At 40.4% G+C, this 22,951-nt stretch overlaps 1 protein-coding gene across 16 annotated transcripts in view; it reads right to left on the bottom strand.

Moving 5' to 3' along the window:
- CELF2 (CUGBP Elav-like family member 2) overlaps nt 1–22,951 on the bottom strand; it is a 565,018-nt gene that overhangs the window by 32,597 nt on the left and 509,470 nt on the right. For all 16 annotated transcript variants that reach the window (XM_086744976.1, XM_086744963.1, XM_086744970.1 and 13 more), the window contains one exon: nt 14,462–14,596. In XM_086744976.1, the coding sequence (XP_086601102.1) occupies nt 14,462–14,596 (135 nt within the window). The remainder of the gene's footprint in view (nt 1–14,461; nt 14,597–22,951) is intronic.

The following is a 22,951-nucleotide window of genomic DNA, read 5'->3' as shown; positions in this document are numbered from 1 at the left end:
CATTGATCAGTTGGAGGGAGTTCAGTGGAAGGCCAGTGAGGTCATCAGGGGGTGAAGCACTCATCCTGTAACAAGCTGGGCTTGTTGAGGCTGGGGAAGATATGGCTTCAGGTGGACCTAAAGCAGCCTCCCAGTACTTATGAGCAAGTCATCAGCTAGACACAGCAGTAGAGCATGATGGGAAGATGAGAGGAAAACTGAAACAAGAGTGGTTAATTCCAGATATAAATAAAAACATTTGGAGGACTGCCACACACTGGAACAGATTACTCAGATTTCCCAGTCCAGGTTCTTGCAGGTTTTCAAGACCTGACTGGATCAAGCCCTGAGAAACCTGTTCTCACCTCACACCTGACTCTGCAGAGGGCTGCACTACAGACTCCTGAGGGACCTTTCAACCTTGACTATTCTACAAACCTATGAAAAGTAGAACAGGGTAGAGGAAAAGTAGAAAAAGTCAGGTAACACTGAGGCAGAATGAAAGCAAGCTGAAGAATGAAGATCTATTGGCAGAAAACTGACCAGGAGATCTGGCTTCTGTTCTTGAGCCTGTTTGAAGGAATAAAGATTGACACCAAATATGCCACACTTAACTCTTGGCTGTGTTTCTGTTTCCAGACTGCCACAACTATTTTGTGTGTAAAATTTCCAGGGCTAGATCTACATCTAACAAAAGGATGTCCTGACCTTAGGTAATTCCTTGAAATATTAGATTCCTCTTAACTTCCTTTAGATTTAGCAACGTGCAACAGAAAATAAAATCATAGTAGAAGAATGGAAAGAAAGGACATAAAGAAATTACGCAAAGAGAGTAAATGCAGTATGAAAAGAAAATAAAAATGATTTTAACATTTCTAACATCTCCCCAGTCAGTGACACAGAAAAAAAAATTATAAGAGTCAGGGACAAAAGGAGAAGAAAATTAAAGCCAAAGTAGAAATCTCTAATTTTAGCAAGTTGAATTTAAAATCTTTATTTACTACCCAAAATCTCTTGGGTAAACAGAATATTCCTCTGTGCTTTTGCTACTAAAACAGGAATAATAAAGCTAAGATACAACACTGGATTTAAGGATAATCAGATTAAAGCTGCATTCTCTGTTTTCTTTCTAATCTTTAGTTGCAAAACACAACGATGTTTACAACAAAGTCTTGGAAAATGTATCTAAACAAGATGAAAAACTGCTGGCCTGAGTGAAAGACTAAAGATATTGGCCAAAGGCTTCCAGCTTTGGTCTGGTTTACACCTTATTTTGGTTGTGGTACTCTCAGAGAAGAAAGGCAACCAACTGTAGGAGATCCTTACGTAGGGGGGAATCTGGACCACGAATCTGGTGTTAGGCAGGATTCTGGCCAAATATGACCCGTAAGATTCACCTTACATCTTGCAATATGTTACGGTCAATTGATTAAGGTGTATTCTCTTTATGTAGCACTAACAACAACTGGGTATTTTAAAGAGACGGAGGCCCAAACTCCTTCTCCTAAACACGTGAATTAAATGTCTCTTACGGAAAAGAGGAGAGATTCAAGTATATTAATGATGGAGCTTATGAAACGAGGATTATAAACATGGGTGTGGGGGAGAAGTGGGTAAGTCAATCACACCACCCATGTGACATTGCTCTCAGGAATTTGCAGTTGCGTTTCTGTCTGAAATGAGCACACTCTACGGGCTCTGACTGCAGAAGGAACATTTTAAAGGGGAAGAATAATTAAGCGATGACAGAGGCATCATCATTATTAGATAATCACAACCCAGGGGCATTAACAAACGTTGAGTGTCTCTAATCCCATGGGGTCTAATTATTCTGTGATAATAACCACACCTCCAAGTTTTAATTTATTCTTGTGGAGAATCTGGGGGGGGGGGGAATGGGGGAAAGGGGGGCATTTTAATATTTTTGCCAAAAGAAGATGCAGTTGGCCTTTCAAAAGGGCTCATCAGTATTCTAATCTAACTAGCAAGTGTGATTGGCATTAAATTGTCTGCCCTTTACGGTGATCTCCAGCCAATCCAAGTATTCACCCTTGCACAAACTGGTGGTCTCCCAGTCACTAACATGGCACGGTTCTGTTTTCCTGGGGCAATTTTTGGCAAAGGAGAGGTGGATTTTCCTAGTCTGGGGAGGTTAATTCTCCACAAGGTCCTCTGATAGACGCATTGTATTGGTGCGGAGAGAGAAGTAAAAACTTGCTTATTTTCTGGTATCTTGGAAGTGCTGTCTGACATGTCAAAAAGGAAGATTCTAGTAAGTTTAAGTGCTCTGCTTGTGCTTGCGTAGAATAAAATAAAAGTGACAGATGTACTCCAGGGAAAGAACACCAGAAAAGCAAGAGAGCAAGAAAGAGTCAGGGGGAAACAAGAATGACAATATAGAAAGACATACACTAATATCATAGCCTTTCTCAAATAAGTCAGTGTCCCTCTACTTCTTCATCACTCACAGGTGAACAATTCCTATGAAAGATTACCCGTATCTTCTCAGGGGACAGGAAAAGAGAAGCACCAGTGAGGAAAGGATGAAGGGATAGCAACATACACCCAACATCTGGTTGCTTCTGTGTGTCTATGTGCATGCACGTGCAAGACAGAGCGGGGGAGAGAGAGGAAGAGAGGAGCCTTCCCCCATGATGATCCTTTTGGCTGAAGCTGGCTTTCTGAAAACAGCTTTACATTTCACAAAGTCCTTTGAGTACATTCACTTATACAGGAAAAAAAAAACCAAAACAAAACAGGGAGGTGAAGCAATTAATTCAAATTCTTCGCAAATTCAGAAGCAGCCAAGGTCTTCAAGACCTAGGGACTAACTTTAGATTCCTACATCCATACTCTTCAGCAGTTCTTGGGTCTTTGAGATCTAAGAAAGCCTGTGAGCTTGGGGCAAATGAAAATCAGGGTCACTTATCTCAATCACTTACGTAATTTATATTAAAGACTAACTTGACATTTCTGATTGTCTTGAAATTACAGTGTCTACACCAAGGACCTTCCAAAGCAGTGCAAAGAAGAAGGACAAAACAGAGCACACAAAGGTACTACAGGTATGGCAGACAAACCTATCAGCTGGCTGTTTTTGTAGTTTTCTAGTCTTATGTTCCTTAAGTTTTCTCCAAACCTATCTATCCGACAGAATGTATTTTAGGAAACAAGGGCTTATTGATTGGGCACATCTTTGTGAATCTAAGGTATTGTGTTTAAGGGTACACATTCCTGTGAGATTACGAAGATGGAGTGAGACAGTAAAAAGCAAGTTAACATTCTAGGCCAATTCCACACTGATGATTCTGTTTTGCTGAAATGTCTTGCTCAGTGAAGACCATCCACCTGTAGCGTAAACTACAAGTCACATATCCTATTTCAGCACTGTGCCTGCAATATATTGTGCGTCGTCCCCAGCAGACTACAATGATACATCGCTTTTGGTTTTGGGTGGGAAGTACTTTAAAGAGAGACCGGGGAAGAGAATAATAGGGCACAGTGGACCGGCTTGGGTTAAACTTCATAGCTGCCCATTAGATATTTCCAACTGCAACTCAAACTGAAATTAGGCCAAATTGAAACCCCACAATATGAAGAAAACAAAGAATAATTACTGAGCATTTATGACTCTGTTTTACTCAGTGGGGCCAAGGGCTGTGGCCTGTGTTCACAGAGGCACCACTGCATTTACATCCAAACCGGAGCATTAGCATTTCTACAGGGAACTTCCAGCTGTGCTCTCGTGTTTATTATTGCTATCTCACACAATTTGGAATGAGATCTTGTTCAGGGACTTGTGCTCCAATGCTGAAATGACCTCCATGCAGAGCCACTTCAGCATACAACTGCTTCTAAATCACTTTCCGAAGAATTTCTGATCTAGAAGCAATAAGGCTCTACTTGAGGCCAGGATCTCCGGCCTGGAGCACAGGCTCCTTCACACTGCCCACCATAGGCCTTCAACATCTTTGACACACTTTCATCACTAAGTAAGAACAAGCAACAAGCAGTAGCATCTCTCCATAAAAAAGAGTGGTAGCAAAGTCTAAGCCTATAGTTCAAGGTAAGCAATGTTTTTGTTGCAAGAGTGCTAATCACACGCATACATGGCAATTCAAATTCCAGCACACGGGAGAGGATGGCCTCATCCACCTTCATTTTCACCTCTCTTACACATCTGTCTTAAGATCAGGTGAACAGTCCTTAGGAGGTGTTTGTCTTTCCATTGCTGCAAGACGTGCCTTAAAGATTTGTTTACCTCAGACAGTAAGGAGTCCTATCCATGGTATTTTAGAATAGAGATGAGATAAACTATACATTGAAAATTTGAGTCTGTAGGTAAAGAAGTTATGAGTCCGGAAAGTGCATGAATAATAATTTCCATGGAAGAAGGGATTTCTAGTAGGGTGTGCAAGCACAACCTTATTGTAATAGCACACCATTCACCTCTGTAAGCCACAGAACTCGAGGATTATCTTGTCTCACGTAAAATTACCCACCCAGGTGGGTAATTTGCAGACCATTTGTAAAGTCATATGTAGTTCAATGTGGCACTGGTTCTTTTCATTCATATTGCACATTTCTGTTCTGCCAACAGCAAAGGCAGTCAAGGTTTGAAGTCATGCAGTTGTTGGAGATATTTTTGTTTGGCCGATGTATAAAATAAATCAGCGGCTCCATATTCAAACAACCAGCTCTTTTCAGACACTGCTGAAACAATTAGGTTAAAGACATTCATAAACCCTAATTCCCATTATGTTTGACGATTTTTCCTGCCTTTGGAAAGCAGACCATGAGCATCCATGGACACGTGCACAATTCAGCAGTGTTGAAGGAACGGTGCTGGCAGTAGTAAACCTTAAATAGCTGAAAGCTCCTTCAAGTGCATGCATTTTGCTAAGATTTACATTATTTCCTGAATACTAGGAACTCCAGCATTTTCTGGGCTTGGAACAGCTTGCAAGATATATAGCATATAAGCTCTCATATCTACCTGTGTAGCCAAGCTGATAGTATCATGTTTCTTTAGTAGAAAACAACCCTCAATGAACTTGAAATAGTACTTCCAACAGAAAGAAAAATAGTCTCTTTTACAACTGGGTTTCTTGTGGCTTGAAATAGAGATTAAAAGTGGGGTAGAGAGACACTTTCAAAATATAATATATTACAAAGTGTTATTTGTACACTGCAAGCAAAGCAAAACCCGAAATGTGCTAAGGCAACGGATTTAATACTTTAGGAAGACGATAATGTACTAATGTTTTAAAAAAAACCAACATGTCTGCTGTTGAATTAGATCCTACTAATCCATGGTTTAGTACTGTACACTGTTTCCTAAAAAAAAAAAACCCAAAGAATTAACTAGCACAATGCTTCATTGAAAAATAAGCACATGACTCTGTCCTTCAGCATACAGCTTTGGTATTTATACAATTCTGAGGAAACAGTCAGCGATTTCTGTGCCAAAAATTTGGAAATTGACAATGTTGATTCTAAAGAAGAGGCAAGGAGATTTTGCAAACCATCTCTTTCTGCAGGTGCCGGGAAGCCTCATGCTTCTTCACTGACAGGTTCTGCCCACCCTAGGCCAGCCACTCAGTAACTGAACCTCCCTAAGACCCTTCAGGCTGAATTGATACACACTTGTTCAGAAATCAATTTACTAAGAGAATACACAAAGACTTGGTACATTTTAAGGGACAAATATGCAAACAGGTCATTCCAGTTAACTGATGGCCTGTCTGCTGCCATCGGCATCCTTCAGGTTATCGCTGGCTTGTTTTTCCAAATGAGGAGACCAGGGAGAAACAGTGCTGTTCTAGGGAGGCTCCATGGGAATTCACCACCCTTCACCTCTCCTTTTACTGCACTGGGACTCTGGGAGATTGTAAGCCACAATTCCTACTCTTCTGTTCTTTAGTCATTTCAGACACTTTGAAACATTATTAAAAATACAAATATAGGTCAAAAATGCATGCTCAGTTTCCTGTTTTTGGCTACGACTTGTGTTTGGATGCCTGGTTAAGAATGATCTAATTATCAGATGGGCTTAGTATTAATATATAGAATAACAGAACAGCAAAATAGTTTAGGTTGGAAGGGACCTTTAAAGGCCATCTAGTCCAACCCTGCTGCAAGAAGCAGGGACATCTCCAACCAGATCAGGTTGCTCAGAGCCCCGTCCAACCTGGCCTTGACTTTTTCCAGGGATGGGGCATCCACCATCTCTCTGGGGAACCTGTTTCAGTGTTCCACCACCCTCAATGCAAAAAATTTCTTCCCAATATCTAATCTGAATCTACCTTCCTCTATTTTAAAACCATTACCCCTCGTCCTTTCACAACAGACCCTGCTGAAGAGTTTCTCCTCATCTTTCCTGTAGGCCCGCTTTAGGTACTGGAAGGCTGCTCTAAGGTCTCCTCAGAGCCTTCTCTTCTCCAGGCTGAACAGCCCCAATTCTCTCAACCAAGAATCATAGAATCATAGAATGGTTAGAGTTGGAAGGGACCTTCAAAGGTCATCTAGTCCAACTCCCCTGCAAGGAGCAGGGACACCCCAGACTAGATCAGGCTGCTCAGAGCCTCATCCAGCCTGGCCTTGAACGTTTCCAGGGACGGGGCGTCCACCAGCTCTCTGGGCAACCTGTTCCAGTGTTCTACAACTCGCATTGTAAAAAACTTTTTTCCTAATATCCAATCTAAATCTACCTCCCTCTATTTTAAAACCATTACCCCTCATCCTATCACAACAGGCCCTACTGAGCAGCCTCTCCCCAAAATCAGTTCACTTATTTAGGAGTCTAACCACAGACTCAGAAACTTAACACTATGTGGGTTGGCCCAGCTGACACACAACGGATCAGAAATATACTTCTCCCATCACAAATCTCCTTGACCCGTGCAGTCAAGTGACAGGGTAATGGGCATGCTGAGGCAAAATTTTCTTCCATGGCTTCCTTGCAAACACATACTTCTAAAAAACTGGTGCTGAGATCAGGGTTAAGACATTGGACTGCTCTGTGCTCAGAGCACTAAGATAATGTAACTAAATTTAAATATAAAATTGAAAATCATATACTTGGGTTGTTTAAGCATTCATCCAGGGTATGTGTATGGTATCTACACTGTATTTATAAACCTTTATTTAAGATACGTGTTATATTCTATGATTTGATGATTCTATGATTTACCAAGTGTGTCTGTATCCTAAGAATAATGAACATTATACTAGGGAAGTTTTCTATGTACTGCAAAACTAATAAAGCTTATTTTAAATTATTTTATAATAATGGTACCTTATTTTAAATGTTCTTATAATAATGGAATCTGCAATAATTCCACATGAAATGGCACAGAAATAATCCATTTGTCCCACAGTATAAAGAGTGTCATTCTGCATTTTAAACCGATCTTTTCCAATGTGAAACATCTACCTCGATTCATTCTTTAGCAAACTGTCAGACCTTCCTACACACCTACTGGTAGGGTTATTTTTGGATCATCCTGGAAGCAAATCACAGCGATCTCAGTGGGTGTGCTGGCCTCTAACAAAATGTCACGGTGGCAGACTTGCACCACTGATGGGAGAAAACCTTATTGTACTGAAGGGAACAAAAAGAGAATCTTCTAAGAACGATTATTTGAACATTCTTCACTGCTTCTCAGTTGAAGCATCTTGTATTTTCTGTAAAATCTCTAATATTTCAACAATTGTGTTCACAACATGAATACCTTCAACTAATAAAGACAATCTTTGTGCTATATTAGGAGGCAGAGAAAATAATGAACCACAGACGCTAACTATAAGTTATAATTCTCTGCTTTTAGCAGGGGGAAAGGATGAATTAATTCTCACAGGACAGGCACTGTAAGCAGGGTTTTTTTTCCCTCTTTTTCAGTTTATTCTATACTTCACAGATTTGATTTTTTGGGGTTGTTATTCTTCAATGTCAGCATCTGTCTGAAAATGAGTATTTTTAGACTTTTGTGCTTAGGAGAGCTTTTTTTCAACGTAAGAGTTAATGGTTGAATTCTGATATAATACGGCAAAAGCTGGGCTGGATTTTAAGAAGTTGTTAAAGAAAAAATCCTACTTTCTACACTGAGAGTTTTTTTTTTTTTTTCAGAAATATTTCTTCTTAGGTTTACACAGATAAATATTATTCAGATAAACCTGAAGAGCTTTTTTTTACCGAAGCATGAATAGCTAGTTCAGCCGCGTGAACAAATAATAGTTTAGAGAATCAAATAATCATGAAAATGTCACGGAAAATCACGGCTCCTAAGTCTGAAACTGAATTAGCTTCTGGTTTAGCAATTCTATTCCCCCCCACAGCTCAGAAGTTATATTGTGTATATTTATGCAGATAAATTTGGATGTATAATTAGATGTTTTGTCTCTTCATTTGCACACAGAAGGGCTTTCCTACTGGCTACTGAAAAAACATTTATGCATGAATTTTAAGAAACAAAATTGAAATGAGCTTACAGAGGCTGTGGAATCTGCATCCTTGGAGATATTCAAACCTTGACTGGACACAGCTTTCACCAACCTGCTCTGAGTGGTCCTGCTGTGAGCAGGAGCCTGAAGTAGAGACCTTGGGAAGTGTCTACCAACCTATCTGATTTTGTGACACTAATGTTATGGCACTAAACAATAAAAATCTGTGCAGCAATAGAGAAGCGCAAGATGACAAAGTAAGTCGGTGTCTGAAAATCAACTTCCGTAGTCTTCCTGTGACTACAAAACATTTTTCTACTTTTGCTTAACATCAGTTTGCAAAAAGATCAACAGCTTCATAGCTACTGATATCAGGAAATTTTGTACAGTGTTGTATCAACCTCGTACCGCCCAGGACAGTCAGAATAATAATTATTACCCTTGGGAAAAGTAGGGTAGTGGGTCAACTGAGGCAAACTAAATGTCAGACAGTGTTAGAGGCAGATACTCTGATCTTGAGCTTGTGTGTCCCTCCTTCACATCCCCCTCCAGTCCTGCCCACCACCCACTGAATTAAGGTAAATCTCCGCAGGCTTTGGAATAGCGGCCTCCTTGCAAGCTCTTTGCCAGTTGCTCCGTTGCAGGACCTGTCAAGGACAGCCTCTGGAGGAGAGAACAAGGTTCCTGACACTTAGCCGAGACTCACCCTGCCTAAATTGAGAAATTTACAGTGTCGATACCTACACCTGAGTTAGTCGCTCCAAAATCCCTTCCCAGTTAATGGGAAATGCAAACTTCCAGGGCCCAACCGAAAGGTTGAGACAAACTGGCTCAGACAACCTTGAGCCAGGTAAAAGCTACCCCAGCTCAAATCCTCATGTTATGAAATGGTACAGGTACCATACAGGAATGTATTCTAAGCGAGTGAAACGAAAAGAAAGTGAAGAATTAATTAACTAAATAGAGGTGATTAAAGTAAATAAAGGAAACAATTATCATATCAAAATAAAAGACAAGAAAGATGATTAAATGAGTCTTCAAAAGACCCGTGAGAAACTCATGAAAAACATAATATGCATTTACCTGCTTTTTATTCTTTCATGATTTAATTTTCATTTTTATTCACTACCATCTGATAATTGCAAGAAACAGTTACTTTAACCATGGGCAATTTAAACAATTTTAATTTTTTTTTCCAGGGCCAAGAGACAAAAGAACCTATTTATTGCCTGAGGGGATTTTTACTAAAATGAAAGCTTAATCTTTCATGTTTTTTTAAGCAAAGGCTTTTAAAAAATCATTTCTAACAATGCTGTAGGGAGAGACTTCCATGGGTATGTAAAATTGAAATTATAAATTTACAATTATAAAAAAATTAATAGTTCGGGGGATTGCATTGTCTCTGTTCTTTCTGAATGAATACTGTTTCAAGCTTAAGAGAAAGTATTTAGCACACGGAGGAGAATGAGTGTCCTTAGACTCTTGCGGTCAAAGCAATGCAAGAATGTATGACAGAAAGATCACTGGAGTTTAATTTGTTTGGAAATATGTGATTGTATGAACCTTGAAGAAGGATTTTCATACAGACTGAACAGCCACTATTAGATGCTGAATATTTTTCTCTTCATTTTGATTACGTTGCAACTAGAAGTGAGCAGCAAAACTTGACATCCTTAAATATCAGGTGTCCTGTTGGTTCCTCACTTCCTGGCCTGTTTTTCTGTGTTGCCAATGCATCAAAGTTGGCCTGACCACCATCCCCTCCGTAACAGTTTGATGCACTCAAGGCTGCTAAACCTTATCTCAGTAAAATTAAGCTGCAAGATGAATTTTAACTGAAGTAACCACCTTTTGGGGCTCTTACGACACATGTCAGCAAAGAACAGAACAAGAGCTCTTGGTCAAAGATTGATTCAGGAAAGATCTTCAGAAGAGACATAGTTATATGTGGGTAGAAACATGGATATGATTTATGTGGCTGCCATGGTTTAAGGCAGATTAGAAGTTCATGCTCATGCCCACCCCTGTTCCGTGCAGTATTTTGGCTTTAACAGCAGCAGGAAAAGGATTCAATTTAAGCATGTACCTTCACACTGTTCTAAATTTGGGCTGTTTTCTGAACCGATAAATATTAATTTAATGCATTATCTGGAGAGACACAAACATTTCTTCCTGGGCTTAGTGCAGGCTTTGAAATCAGACAAAATAATTTACACTTATGAAATACAACAAACTGAAGTGTTCTATTAAAAGAAAACTAGACCAAAAAAACACCCTCAAGGCCTCCAAATATCCACACATTGAAAGGTAGATATAAATGTTTTCTGCCAACATATTTCAAGTTTTAATGGAAATACTTTGAGCTACTATGAAAAGCTTTATCAAACTAAATTCATTTTCCATAGAGCAGAGAAGAATCATTGAAGATATTATTCAGGTTTACAAAATATTTAATAAGAGTGGAGAATGTGGAACCAGATAGAAAGGTTAAACTGAAGGACATTTTAACAAGGCTTGATTTTTGGTTGGTTGTGCAACATAAATAGGTCAACGGATCTATTAGATACAGACTTTCTCTTCAACACACCAAGTCATCTAATATTAGAAACACTTGTGTACACCTACTATCTATAAGACTTTCAAAAGCAATTGTCATTCTGAATACACTATTTCAAAGGTTAAATGTCCAGATTTTTTTTTTTTTAAAAGAACACATAGAATCATAGAATCATAGAATGGTTAGGGTTGGAAGGGACCTTCAAAGGTCATCTAGTCCAACTCCCCTGCAAGGAGCAGGGACATCCCCAACTAGATCAGGTTGCTCAGAGCCTCATCCAGCCTGGCCTTAACGTTTCCAGGGACGGGGCCTCCACCACCTTTCTGGGCAACCTGTTCCAGTGTTCTATAACTCGCATCGTAAAAAATTTTTTCCTAATTTCTAATCTAAATCTACACCCCTCTATTTTAAAACCATTACCTCTCGTCCTATTGCAACAGGCCCTACTAAACAGCCTTTCCCCATCTTTCTTGTAGGCCCCCTTGAGGTACTGGAAGACCGCTATCAGGTCTCCCCGGAGCCTCCTCTTCTCCAGGCTGAGCAGCCCCAACTCTCTCAGCCTGTCCTCATAAGAGGGGTGCTCCAGCCCTTTTATCATCTTTGTGGCCCTCCTCTGGACCTTCTCCAACTGGTCCATGTCCTTCTTGTGTTGGGGGCTCCAGAACTGGACACAGTACTCCAGGTGGGGTCTCACCAGGGCAGAGTAGAGGGGGAGAATCACCTCCCTCGACCTGCTGGCCACGCTTCTCTTGATGCAGCCCAGGATGTGGTTGGCCTTCTGGGCCGCAAGGGCACATTGCCTGCTCATGTTGAGCTTCTCATCCACCAGCACTCCCAAGTCCTTCTCCTCAGGGCTGCTCTCAATCCATTCCCCGCCCATCTGCAATGTGCCAGCCAAAATCAATAATCTCTTTGGAAAAATCTTGGATCTGCTCTCCGATACCACTCTGAGAAATACTAAGCTTTAGTTAGCCCAAAGAAGTATCTGCCCAGCCCAGATGAAGCACCTTTCTAACCACATGCCTCTGCAGACTTGGACATCAGACAAAATCACCTTCCAGGTACTCGAGGAGCCTCGAGACTAAGTTAAAAGAGAGAACCGCAAGTCAGCCAGGCTGGATAAGAAGATTGCTGTCCTGGTTTCGGCAGGGATGGAGTCAATTTTCCTCTCAGTAGCTGATGTGTTTTGGATTTTGTATGTGAAGAATGTTGATAAACACACTGATGTTAGTTGTTGTTAAAGAGACCAAGGTCACTGTCAGTCTTCCCAGGTTTTGCTAATGTGTAGGTACAGGAAGCTGGGAGTAATATAGCCAGAACAGTTGATCCAAACTGGCCAAAAAAGAGTATTCTGTGCTATAAATGTCACGCTCAGTACTCAAGTGGGGGGGTGAGCTGCCTTTTTTTTTTTTCCTGTCTCACTGTTTGGAATTGGTACAGAATCATTTACAGTTTTTTTTTTTAATTCTGTGATTGCTGCTCAGAATGGGCTGTATTGGTCATCAGACTATTGGGTGATGAGAAATTGTGCATAATTTGTTGGTTTTGTTTATTTTAAATTATTCTTATTACTATTTTTCTATTAGCATTATTATCATTATTTTATATATACACAGACACACACACACTTATTATTATATTTTCTTTTGCTATCTTAGAAAACTCCCTTTATCTCAACCCATGAGTTTTCTTTTCTTCCCCATTCTCTCCCCCATCCCCTGAGGAGGCGGAGGGTGATTGAGCAGCTGTGTGGTACTCGATTGCTGACTGTAGCTAAACCATGACAACTGCGTTGTAGAGAGAGAGAGAGAAGAACACGTGGATCTTAAGGATGAATCTGAGTCCTGTGCTAACATGGCAAGGCAAAGGGCACAACAGAAACATGCTGCTGCCTGAGGTTCTGGTGCCACTTTGTTGCAGAGCAGCAACAATAGAGAAAGTTCATTTCCAGCCCCTCTGCACTGCATTGCGCTATGTTGAGTTGTCCTGAGAAGTTCTGTCAGTATGGCTCAAGAAATGCTGAGCACGCTTCGGGAGGACAGGGTACTCAGACACTTAACAGCTAAATGGCAGGGATATTACAGAGCACGCATGAAACGCAACATTTCCGCTTCTATAAATGGGTGACATTTAGACAGGGGAGCGCAGAAGCACTGACACTGAGACTAGCCTTTTGCAAAGCGTTAAGTCCCAGCCCCAGGATGCAGGGAAGCAATTGCTCAGGTTTAAAAAAAAAAAATAAAAATCAGCAAACCAAAATTATTTTCACCCAACCTGCTTCTCAGAGATGCTGCGAATGAATATTATTTTTAGGTCGAGATGAGGCTCACACCAGAAACAGGAAAATGCTTAACAGACTTAATATTAATCAAGCTGCCTTCCATTTAACCTCTCCCCCAAACACACAATAAAACTGTAATATAACAGGAAGCGTTGGCCAGCTTTAACACCCGGCACCACGCTCGGTCCCAGCTCTATTGTGCAGTGAAGACTGTTTTCCTTACTGATGAGCTCAAACCGTCTGCCATGAATTACTTTTTCATGGGGAATAAATACACACTTAAACAAGATTAAACACAAATGTTCTTTAGTGGTGTCTAAAATAATACAAATGTTTTTTAGAACAGCAATAAACACACTTTGTGATGCAAATAATTACACCCTGCAGCCTTTATGTAAAGATAAGCGGACAGATTCTTGACTCAGCTACATCACTGTAAATCCAGAGTAACTACACTGAATTCATATCTCTCTCCACAGAATCTGGAGATGCTGAAGTGTTACTGAACTCTGGATTTGCTCTGACTTCTCTCTAGGGTTTTGCAGACATCGGACATGCATGGCTGAAAGTCTAGATGGTGGTCATGGAGGCACCACCATCTCCCTTACTCCTCCATAAATATGTCTTCTGCTTAGGGTAACGAAGTTAGAACCTGGCTGTGTATTCCCTGGGCATCTGAGAACACTTCTGTAGCTGTGTTCTCAGTTAGGATCAGAAGAAAGCTCAACTGAGGCTACAGCAAGAAAAAGAGAAGGAAAAAAAAGAGAGAAGTACTTCACAAAAATTCACAATGGGTGAAGGTAATACGCGCATGATGTGCTGGGAATCAAAGATCAGTCTCTCCGGGATTAAAAAGAACCACCTCAGTTCATCTTTCTTTCGGATGGGAAGGATTAGCTCATGTTCTAAATTCTTTCTGAAAAGTACAATTTAGCTTAAGTTTCCCATGCAAGTTTTGTAAGACGAGTCCGTTAGGCTTTAACGGCCCCTGAAATGAAAGGTGAACATGCCCATAGTGGACCACTTGAAAAATTAGTTATTTGCTGAAAAATAACAGCAACAAAAACACATTCAGCTCTTAAAAGGGTCTTCAGAATTTATATCAGCACAGAACTTAGACACAACCTGGAATCACCGTTTTAATTATCACCTTCCCAGTTATTCTCACGTTTGTATTGTGAAAGCAAGCAGTCTGCTCTTACCAGGACTTGTGAGGGCTCCCAGAGCACCAGTCGTTGTGGACAGAGGGTTTGCATTGGTGGTGGTAGCTGAGGTTTGGGCGGCGGCTGCTGCGGCTGCTAAGGTTGCCAAATTCTGTAATTGTAAAGCGTTCATGCCTGTGTGGAGAAGTAATAGGGTTACTTATAACACGTAATAATAATTTTAAAAAAGCTATTTTCAACAGACGTGGAGCTTGGGATGTACCTTGTCAAGAGATTCAACTCATCCTTTTGTTCCCAAGATATCTATAATATGGGAACCACCTCTTATAGTTCCTGAATAGCATCTCTCACCTCCACCTTGGAGCTCAGAGAACAGGGCAAAGGCACCAGCCTATAGTTCAGGAAAATTAAGCTTGGTTTGTGCCTCTTCTATAAGGGAAGTGTAGAATTAAAAGTCATTTAAACTCTGTGTGAAGCCCAGGCGCAATACGATTTCCTGACACAACAGGGAGTGTAAAGAAGATAACTAACATTTCAAACACAGTCAGGACATGGCCGTATAATTGGCATGAATACAATTTGTTTCCCGTGTCTTCTCTGAAAGTACCTACTAAGACTATACTGTGCAGTGGCCAACAATTGTGCTGATTTTCCTTTTGATGGTTCATTTCTAAAAACATATATGAACTAAGAACATCGAATTAGTACCAGCCTGATCACAGAGCCATCACTGAGGCAGGGTCTTTCAGGCCATAAGCTCCAGACTGTGATATCAAGTCTACTCAGCCATCTGTCACTTCATTATTTTAGAAGATGTGGAGGAGATATATGTGCATTTCAATAAGGACTTTCAATAAATGGATCAATTTAAATAGTAAAGGCTTTAAATTAGACAGCAAGTAAAAAAAAAGGACAAACAATAAATAGAATTTATGGGAAATGGAAAAAAAAGATGATTAAGGAAGAGCAAATGGCATTTATTTGACTTAAATCACAGGGATGGGAGTCTGCCTCTCCAGAGGCCTTCAGAAATTTCTACCTTTTACCTTGGACTAGATAAAGTACTTAGGCATTTACTCTGTGGTGAACTGTTTCAATAGGGGTCTAAAATGCAGATGTAAGTTAGGTGCTAGCATTAACCAGACTGGATCCTTCTCAGGATCTTCTGAATAAGATGCAACTGTCCACAGGGGTGATGTTCAGACTGGGTGTCTACATATGGACATGAGAAAGATTGACGGGATGGCAGTGAGATATCATCCTTTTTGGTTTGGACACGAGGGAGATCTGTGCATGCTGCTTGAGCTCTCAATAGAATGGACAAAGTGCATAAAATCAAAATACTGAAAGAGTTTTATTATATTCTTGTAGTCCTGATAAATATAAGTACACACAAAAGTAGGTGGTGGCAAGAGCAATACCTTTTTTAGACCAAGTGACAGAGCTAGGAAGACTGCATGAGTTTTGGGGAACACCCAAAGAAAAGCTTGAGTGCCTGGAAACTTGTCCAATTTTTTCTGAATAGTAGTTTGTCTAACAAGAGGTATTACTTCTCCTCGTACACTTCGTTTCTCAAACCAGGGGAACTTAATAACAGGCAGGTCAGGTCTAAGGTGAGCACCTAGCTTGGCCGAGGTTCTAACTCCTGTGTCTCAGTCAAGTCAGATCAGATGTTCGTGCTTTTGAAAATGGGGCATGATGACAACATTAGGAGTAAGGTTTTAGTTGATCCAGGATCCACCATTTTGCAGTACGGAATCTGCACAAAACACTTGGAGGAATTACCTGTCAAAAATAGCTCTTTCAGGTTTCTTTCACAGGCTAATGACATCTTTAAAAGTAAGGCTTTTCTCAAACCCTACCAACCCAAACTATTCTGCAACAAAGCTATCCTAGTCACGAGTCATTATTAACCTAGATAACTAGGTGTAACTACTAAATAAGAAGATCATGGGTCATTGTTGCAATTTGGTCAGTCTTCTAAACCTGCTCCCACATAGTTCAAGGGCTTAAAATACAAAGATAACTCTGAAATGGCAAAACTGTACCTTAATGACACAAACATTTTATAAACACTACAGAATCAGATTCTGGACACCCAAATGAACAGAATAAAACTGCTCAAAACACCTCAAACCTTGAACAAAGTCATCTTCTAAGCAGAAAAAGCTGACTGAATATTTTAAAAACTTTTTATTTTTACTATCAGTCTAAAATTAAGTTTTGAAAGGTGTCGTATTAACAAATAAATTTCTGAAACCAGAGATGGTAAGGAAATCCGTAACAGTTTTCAAATTCTATCTCTGGTTCAACTTGAGAACTTTTCAGTCAAAAAGTACAATTGAGATAGAAATTCAGATATTCAAACATAATTTTAATTTATTTTAATTACTCAGTTGACCTACTTGCTTGCCTCGGGTGTAATTTTTTTTTCATTACAAAATCCTCTTTCTTTGATAGTAAGATTCTATAGATGATTTCAAATAAGATTTTAGGGATGGAGAAGATTTAAGCTGGGGTCCAGCTCTTTGCAAACAAAGCAGGCAGTGGTTCTCAAAATGAGATATGGAATCCATTTTCATCCTGGATTGATAGTTGGTCCTGGAATATCATTCCCTTTCCTCTTTAATAAGAGCTATAAGTAATTCAGCAAAGAATGTCCAGCAAACATTGCTGGTCTTCACTGAGGCTGTACTTCATGCCATTCTGTAACAGAGATCTGGGAAAGCAGTGGGTTGCTCTCCACCATGGCAGCATGGTCTTCTGTCACCCTCTGGTTTGTTATTCATCAGAAGGATCAGTCATAATCCGCTTATATTTCTTCTGTGGGGATGTTTCCATTGTGGACTTTTAAACAGCACACATGGTAGGATGAAATAATAGCAAACAAACACAGAATGGTACTAGAGGAAAGACTGCAAAACAGCTTCACCTAGACGAAATCCCACATGGTTCTGCAAAATGCATGGACTTTTCTCCAAACCTCAGTTTGGAAGCAAATGGATTTTGAAGCAATTTAATACTGCTTTTTCTATTGCATTTTATATGCGTGGCTTTGTCCATGGATGCAAGGCTGCAGACCGCTACGAGCACAGAGGGCTTTGAAGCTGGAAGGCAGCCTACGTGCACCGTACAGCGCTCAAGGAAAAGTACAGCAGGCAAGACATGGTCAACAGGCAGTGGAACAAATAACTGCTCTCTCTGGGCTCCCGAACCACCGTTGTGCCTGTGTGGATGCAAAACAAACACCAGCATTGCCTCATCCCACAAAACCATTTTTTTTTAACAGTGGGACATTTCCTGTGGAAGCACAAGAGGAACTCATCGACTTTACAGAGGAGCTTCAATGCCAAAAAAAGATGAAGAAATAAGAGCTAGGCAGTGAGGAAGTCATCTCCCCACCCAGTCTGTTTTACTGTAGAGGTGACTAATGGACACCGGCCACAAACCAGCTCTGCAGATGTTACAAGGTGTCAGCTTCAGTGCCTTCAGGAAAAAAGACTGCTTGCTGTTGGCACACACGCTAAGAGAAGGACAGCAAAGAGCCCGGTTGAATTCAGCATCTGAGCGTGACTGGCAGCAAGGGCTCATGGCACACACCATCACCCAGCACGGTCTACAGCTGATTATGTCAACAGGTTTATCACTTAACATGCGTCCTCTTTAGGATCCTCTATCTTTTCAAACATATAAAAAATAAGCCCTGTCATCACTGTTTCACAGTCCCCAGGCATTTTACTATCTCTGCTCCCTCTTTATTGGTATCTCCCATCAACTTGTCAAGTGCGTCACTTGCTAGGACAAACTCAGAGGAGGAAACCAAATGCTCTCAAGTCCCAGACCCAGAAAGTACTTTGCTTTCAAACGGGGATTTTTGGTTCAATGAATTTCAGCCAAGGTACAGTTCTGCGGGATTAATCTGCTCTCTCATTCTCTCCGCTTTCACACACTGTCTTCACACATTTCACATCCTGCAGCTTTTTCAAAACAGTCCCAAATCCCGCAACAGAGCTGGACCGCAAACGAGGAGATGGTTTTTATTTGAAAGCGCTGCTCACTCAGCAAATGCACCTCTCTCTGAAGAAATGCAAATTGCTTCATGCTGAAGAACAGCCTCATAGGCAGAGCCGCACATGAAAAATGAAAATCCCCCTGTAGGGGAAGAAAAAACTTCTGGGTAAGGAATAACTCTTGATCTTCATGATGGAGACGATGTTGGGAATTAAAGGGAAATGATTAAAAAAACTAGAATCACAATACAGTCTGATTCCGTTTTTAATAACATGTATTTACCAATGTGCTATCAGCCTGGCAAATATTCAAGATTGCAAGGAAATTCAACTTTCATTTTTGTTATTTGGCAGATTAAAAAAACAATTAAATTATGTACAAAACAGATGCACAGTATGCCTTGCTTGAAACTTAAGATTTAAAAAAAAATTATTTATAAGGATAGGGGCATGAAAATTTAATTTAATGTTCACCTTAGGTAATTTTGTGTCTTATTGTTCACCGCAATTACCATAAATCTACATATCAATAAGCGAGAACAGATGTCAGTTGTTACAAGTGCTTGCCAATCAGGCCTGTTAAAAAGTGACAGATGGATGGTGATAGAACATTCTCATAAGGCCTATTAGCACATTCGCAGGAAATTTTTGTAGTGCTGCACAGTCACAGATGCAGTTCTGTGAAAACACGGGGAAATTTGAGAGCACGAGATTTCCATTTTACAACTTCTCGCGCTGCCTCCGATGCAAACTTTCATTCAATGAAGCAATTTGCCTCATTTCAGTCACCACAGCTTTTCTCCTGTGATAACTGTAAATTCTGAATTACTGGGTGTTTGTAGAAGAGGCAACAGAGTCACGGGCTGTTCCTGAAGACTTCTTAGGCCTCATCAGCTCTTGAGTTTCCAAAATCGTAGTAAAATCATATTAGGAAATCATTGAGATTTGCCTGATGAACAAATTCCTGATAAAGGAAGGCACTGGCCATATTTTAGTGACAACATATGCATGGAGAATTTCAAAGCGAATGGTGACTATCAGAGCCAAACTTGAACAGCTCATAAGCAGTTCCCACTGCCTTGAGTTCCTGTTCTTTGGAAATTTTATCCTTCCCAATTATTAAGATTTATTCCTTCTGAAGTAAATCCTGACTGCATCTTAAAAACTGTGGATTAAGGTAAAGTTTATCACCTCCAGGCCAAAAAGCAACTATTTGCTAAAGCTGATGTCCACCCATTCCAGATGCTGATGTTAGAAATGTGAGTAAAGGCTTCACTACCTGTGTCTGAAAGAATGTGCTGTTATTCCAGCAATATTGTAAGAATTAAAACAGAAAAGAAACCTGAGCACTACCTCCATCCAACCATATAAGCTCTGCACCTACCTTTAGAAAAGCTGCTCATCTGAACAGTGCTTAAGGTACCCTGACCATTTAGTGTTTGATTTAGCAAAGTCCTTAAAACAACTTTTAAGTCCACATTTGATTCTGCCCTGTTTTTTAAGAGTACACGCTTAAATTCGGCTGAGAGTTACTATTTGACTCATAGGATTGCAGCACATTTTCAAGTTGCGCACGCTCTAAGCACAACCTGGCAAGAAAGGCGCTTTTCCCAGGTGAAATTTCTGCAGGCCTAGTGGGAAGGATTCATCTGATTTAACTTTACCGGAATAAAAATTGCTCGTTCAGGCTCTTGTCATAGTCAAAAGAGAGAGAGAGAGAGGATGATTCATCCAACTCTGAAACAGAGAGATTAACCCCAGCCTTTGGTAAGACGAACTGCAGCCTGGGAGCGACTCCCTTCTTCATGGACATCGCAGGGAGACCGAATGCCTAATTTCCAAACTGCTGAGGTTTAGTGGGGTGAATTCCACCCACAGAAGAACGAAGGCAATAAAAAGCTCTTCTCCTTCCTTTCGTCATTTATGGAAAGCCCAGCCAGAGCTACAGATCTTGTGCCCAGACTCGGCCAAACTTCCACATCATGCACTTTTACCACCTGAATAAGCACGTCTTGTAAACTGTTGAGAACTGGTTTTCCTCTCAAGGTGCCTCTCCTTCTCCTGTGAGCAGGAGCAACGTGTGGATTGAGAGCAGCCTCACTTGCTTCAAACTGCCTCTCCAAAAATGCTAAATGGAGTTGTTTAATTTATTAGCTAACAAAAAGAAAAGGTAATTGTATGGGTTAAATTAAGTAGGACTTTCAATGGAATTACTGTTCCAAAAGCTCCATGTTTTTAGTCCCTGAGGTCAACATTTTCAAAGCTGGCAGTTATCTTTAAGAAACAGCTATCTCCCTTGAGCTGGAAACAGTTTCTCAGTGACCTTTACTTTTAATACGATATCCCTAAAGAGGTCATAGCAGGAGAAGCCCTCCTTCAGTATGGCTTTACTGGAATGAAGCCACCGAAGAGTCAGAGGATATAAAGGATCCTTGGGCCAATGCAAAAGTATAGAGCTTTTGTGCAGATGGTCCTGGCTTCCAACCGGTCCCTCCAGATCCACTGAGCCAATCCAACAATTAGAGGAAAATATTCAGAAAGCAGAACCTCGCAGAGTCTCTCTCACCCATCTGCTCCTACAGACTCTGCAACAGGAGGAAATCTGGCTTGAGTAACAGAAGAAGGGTGAAATGGATTGAACAGGGCTCAGAAAGAGCCAGAAGTTCAACCCAGAATGCAACCAAACTGTGAGAGAGTTTGGAAAGGACTGGGACAAAACCATACATCGGAAAAATACAAAAAGTCCCAGATGTGGAGGGTTTAGGAATCTGAAAGCCAAAGCAAGAGAAGCCAAAAGCATGGTTTCTTCTCCTGCATGACTTCAGAAAGCAAAATGCACTCATTGTTCAACGAAATTAAGAGAGGGCCTTTGTGTCTTTTATAAGTACTGTACATGTTTATATGCCTTGAGCAGTCACACATATAGAAATATTTCTGTGTGAGCAAATATTTATTCCTGCCAAAACGTTTTACATTAACGGACAATAGAAAATCTTCACAGATCATATATTTTTGAACATTTCAATTTTCTACAATCACTCTATGTAATCTAAAACCTCCCTGTTTATACTGTCTGTACGGTACTTTCCAGGTTCTTCTTAAACAGGCAGGTTGGCTTAAATTACTGCAGCTTTTAGGACGTGATCCAGCGCCAACCAAATCCAATGCAAACGTTCAAGCGACATCAATCTCCCCTGAACTAAGCTTTCCAAGCAATTTGTATATATTTGAAAGAGGAGTCTTTTTTGTTTGAAAGGTTGCTAGTGCTTAATGTAGCTTGCGTTGTCTTTTTAAAGTAAGACAATCACATCACATAATGTAATTCATCTACATTATGAGCCTTCCCCAAAGACAAAGCACAGGCTAGACACTGAGGCTTGAGAGGCATATGAGAGAAAACATTGCTTTTAAATTAGCATTTGCAGATAGCAGAGGAGGAAAATTGAGGAAGTGCTCACTATGAAATACACACGTGATGATGGTATGTGCTTGCATGTTTTGCAAAGGGCAGTGAAGCAGAGTTTGGCAAGGTTTGGCTCCTGTAATCAAGAGCAGGGGATTACTATAATACCAAAGGCATCACTGCCAACTCTCCCAACTTTATTACCAGTTCGACATATTACACTGTTTTCTTTGTCTTGGCTCCTCAAATAAAATAATTGAATGAAAAACTCATTTTTCAATAGAAATGAGAAAACCTAAACTGGAGAACCAAGTGTGGGATCATAAAGCTTGGAAAGTTGGATGGAAACCTACTACTTTTTGTCTCTCAAATTTACTATCTTACAAATTTTAGTTAAACCAGTTTCATGACTTGCTTGGCCTTCACGCGTGGTTTATGAAGAGAGGGCAAGGGCAATACTGAACACACAGCAGGGCCAGTGCGCTGCTGCAGCAAGAACAGCACTGGCTTTTGGAGCTGGTGTTCTGTGTGTACAATGGCTGTATGTTAGAGAGTTCTTGAGAAAAATCCTCATTTTTCTTCAGATTGGATTCCCAGCTCCCAATCAAACAAACAAACTCCAATTCTCTTCAATCTGAAATGACTAAAAAACCCACTCCTTTCAACAAAACCAAAGAACCTGTGCTTTTGCCAGATAAAATCTACTTTACCCAGACTGAGGCATGATATTAGGGAAAGGGAATTTAAAACTTCACACTGAAGATCAGTGTCTTTGCTCTGCTAGAAAAGAAAATTGCTTTGATTTAAGAAATAATATCACTGACGACTGCACGGCAAGTATTTCTTCACACATGCAGCAGGGTTTGTGCTGTGTCTTTTCTGCTCAGTACAGAGACAACACGGGCTTTAGCAGTGCAAATAAACACTTGCAGATTCAAAGGTCTCTAATTTTGGACAAGAAGTGTATTAGAAATCCTAATTTAGCAAACTATGACTTCATTGAGACTCAAGCACCAAAGAGGCACTAGAGCCCTGACATGTAAGTAAGAGTGAAATTTCAATGGTTCATGTGGCTTTTGATCAAACTTTTAGTGTCTGAATTCAGCGGTAAGCACA

Source organism: Chlamydotis macqueenii, chromosome 1 (assembly GCF_036417535.1).
Source record: "Chlamydotis macqueenii isolate bChlMac1 chromosome 1, bChlMac1.mat, whole genome shotgun sequence".
NCBI lineage: Eukaryota > Metazoa > Chordata > Aves > Otidiformes > Otididae > Chlamydotis > Chlamydotis macqueenii.
The sequence above is the reverse complement of the archived record's forward strand: the minus strand, read 5'-3'. Positions and strand labels throughout refer to the sequence as shown.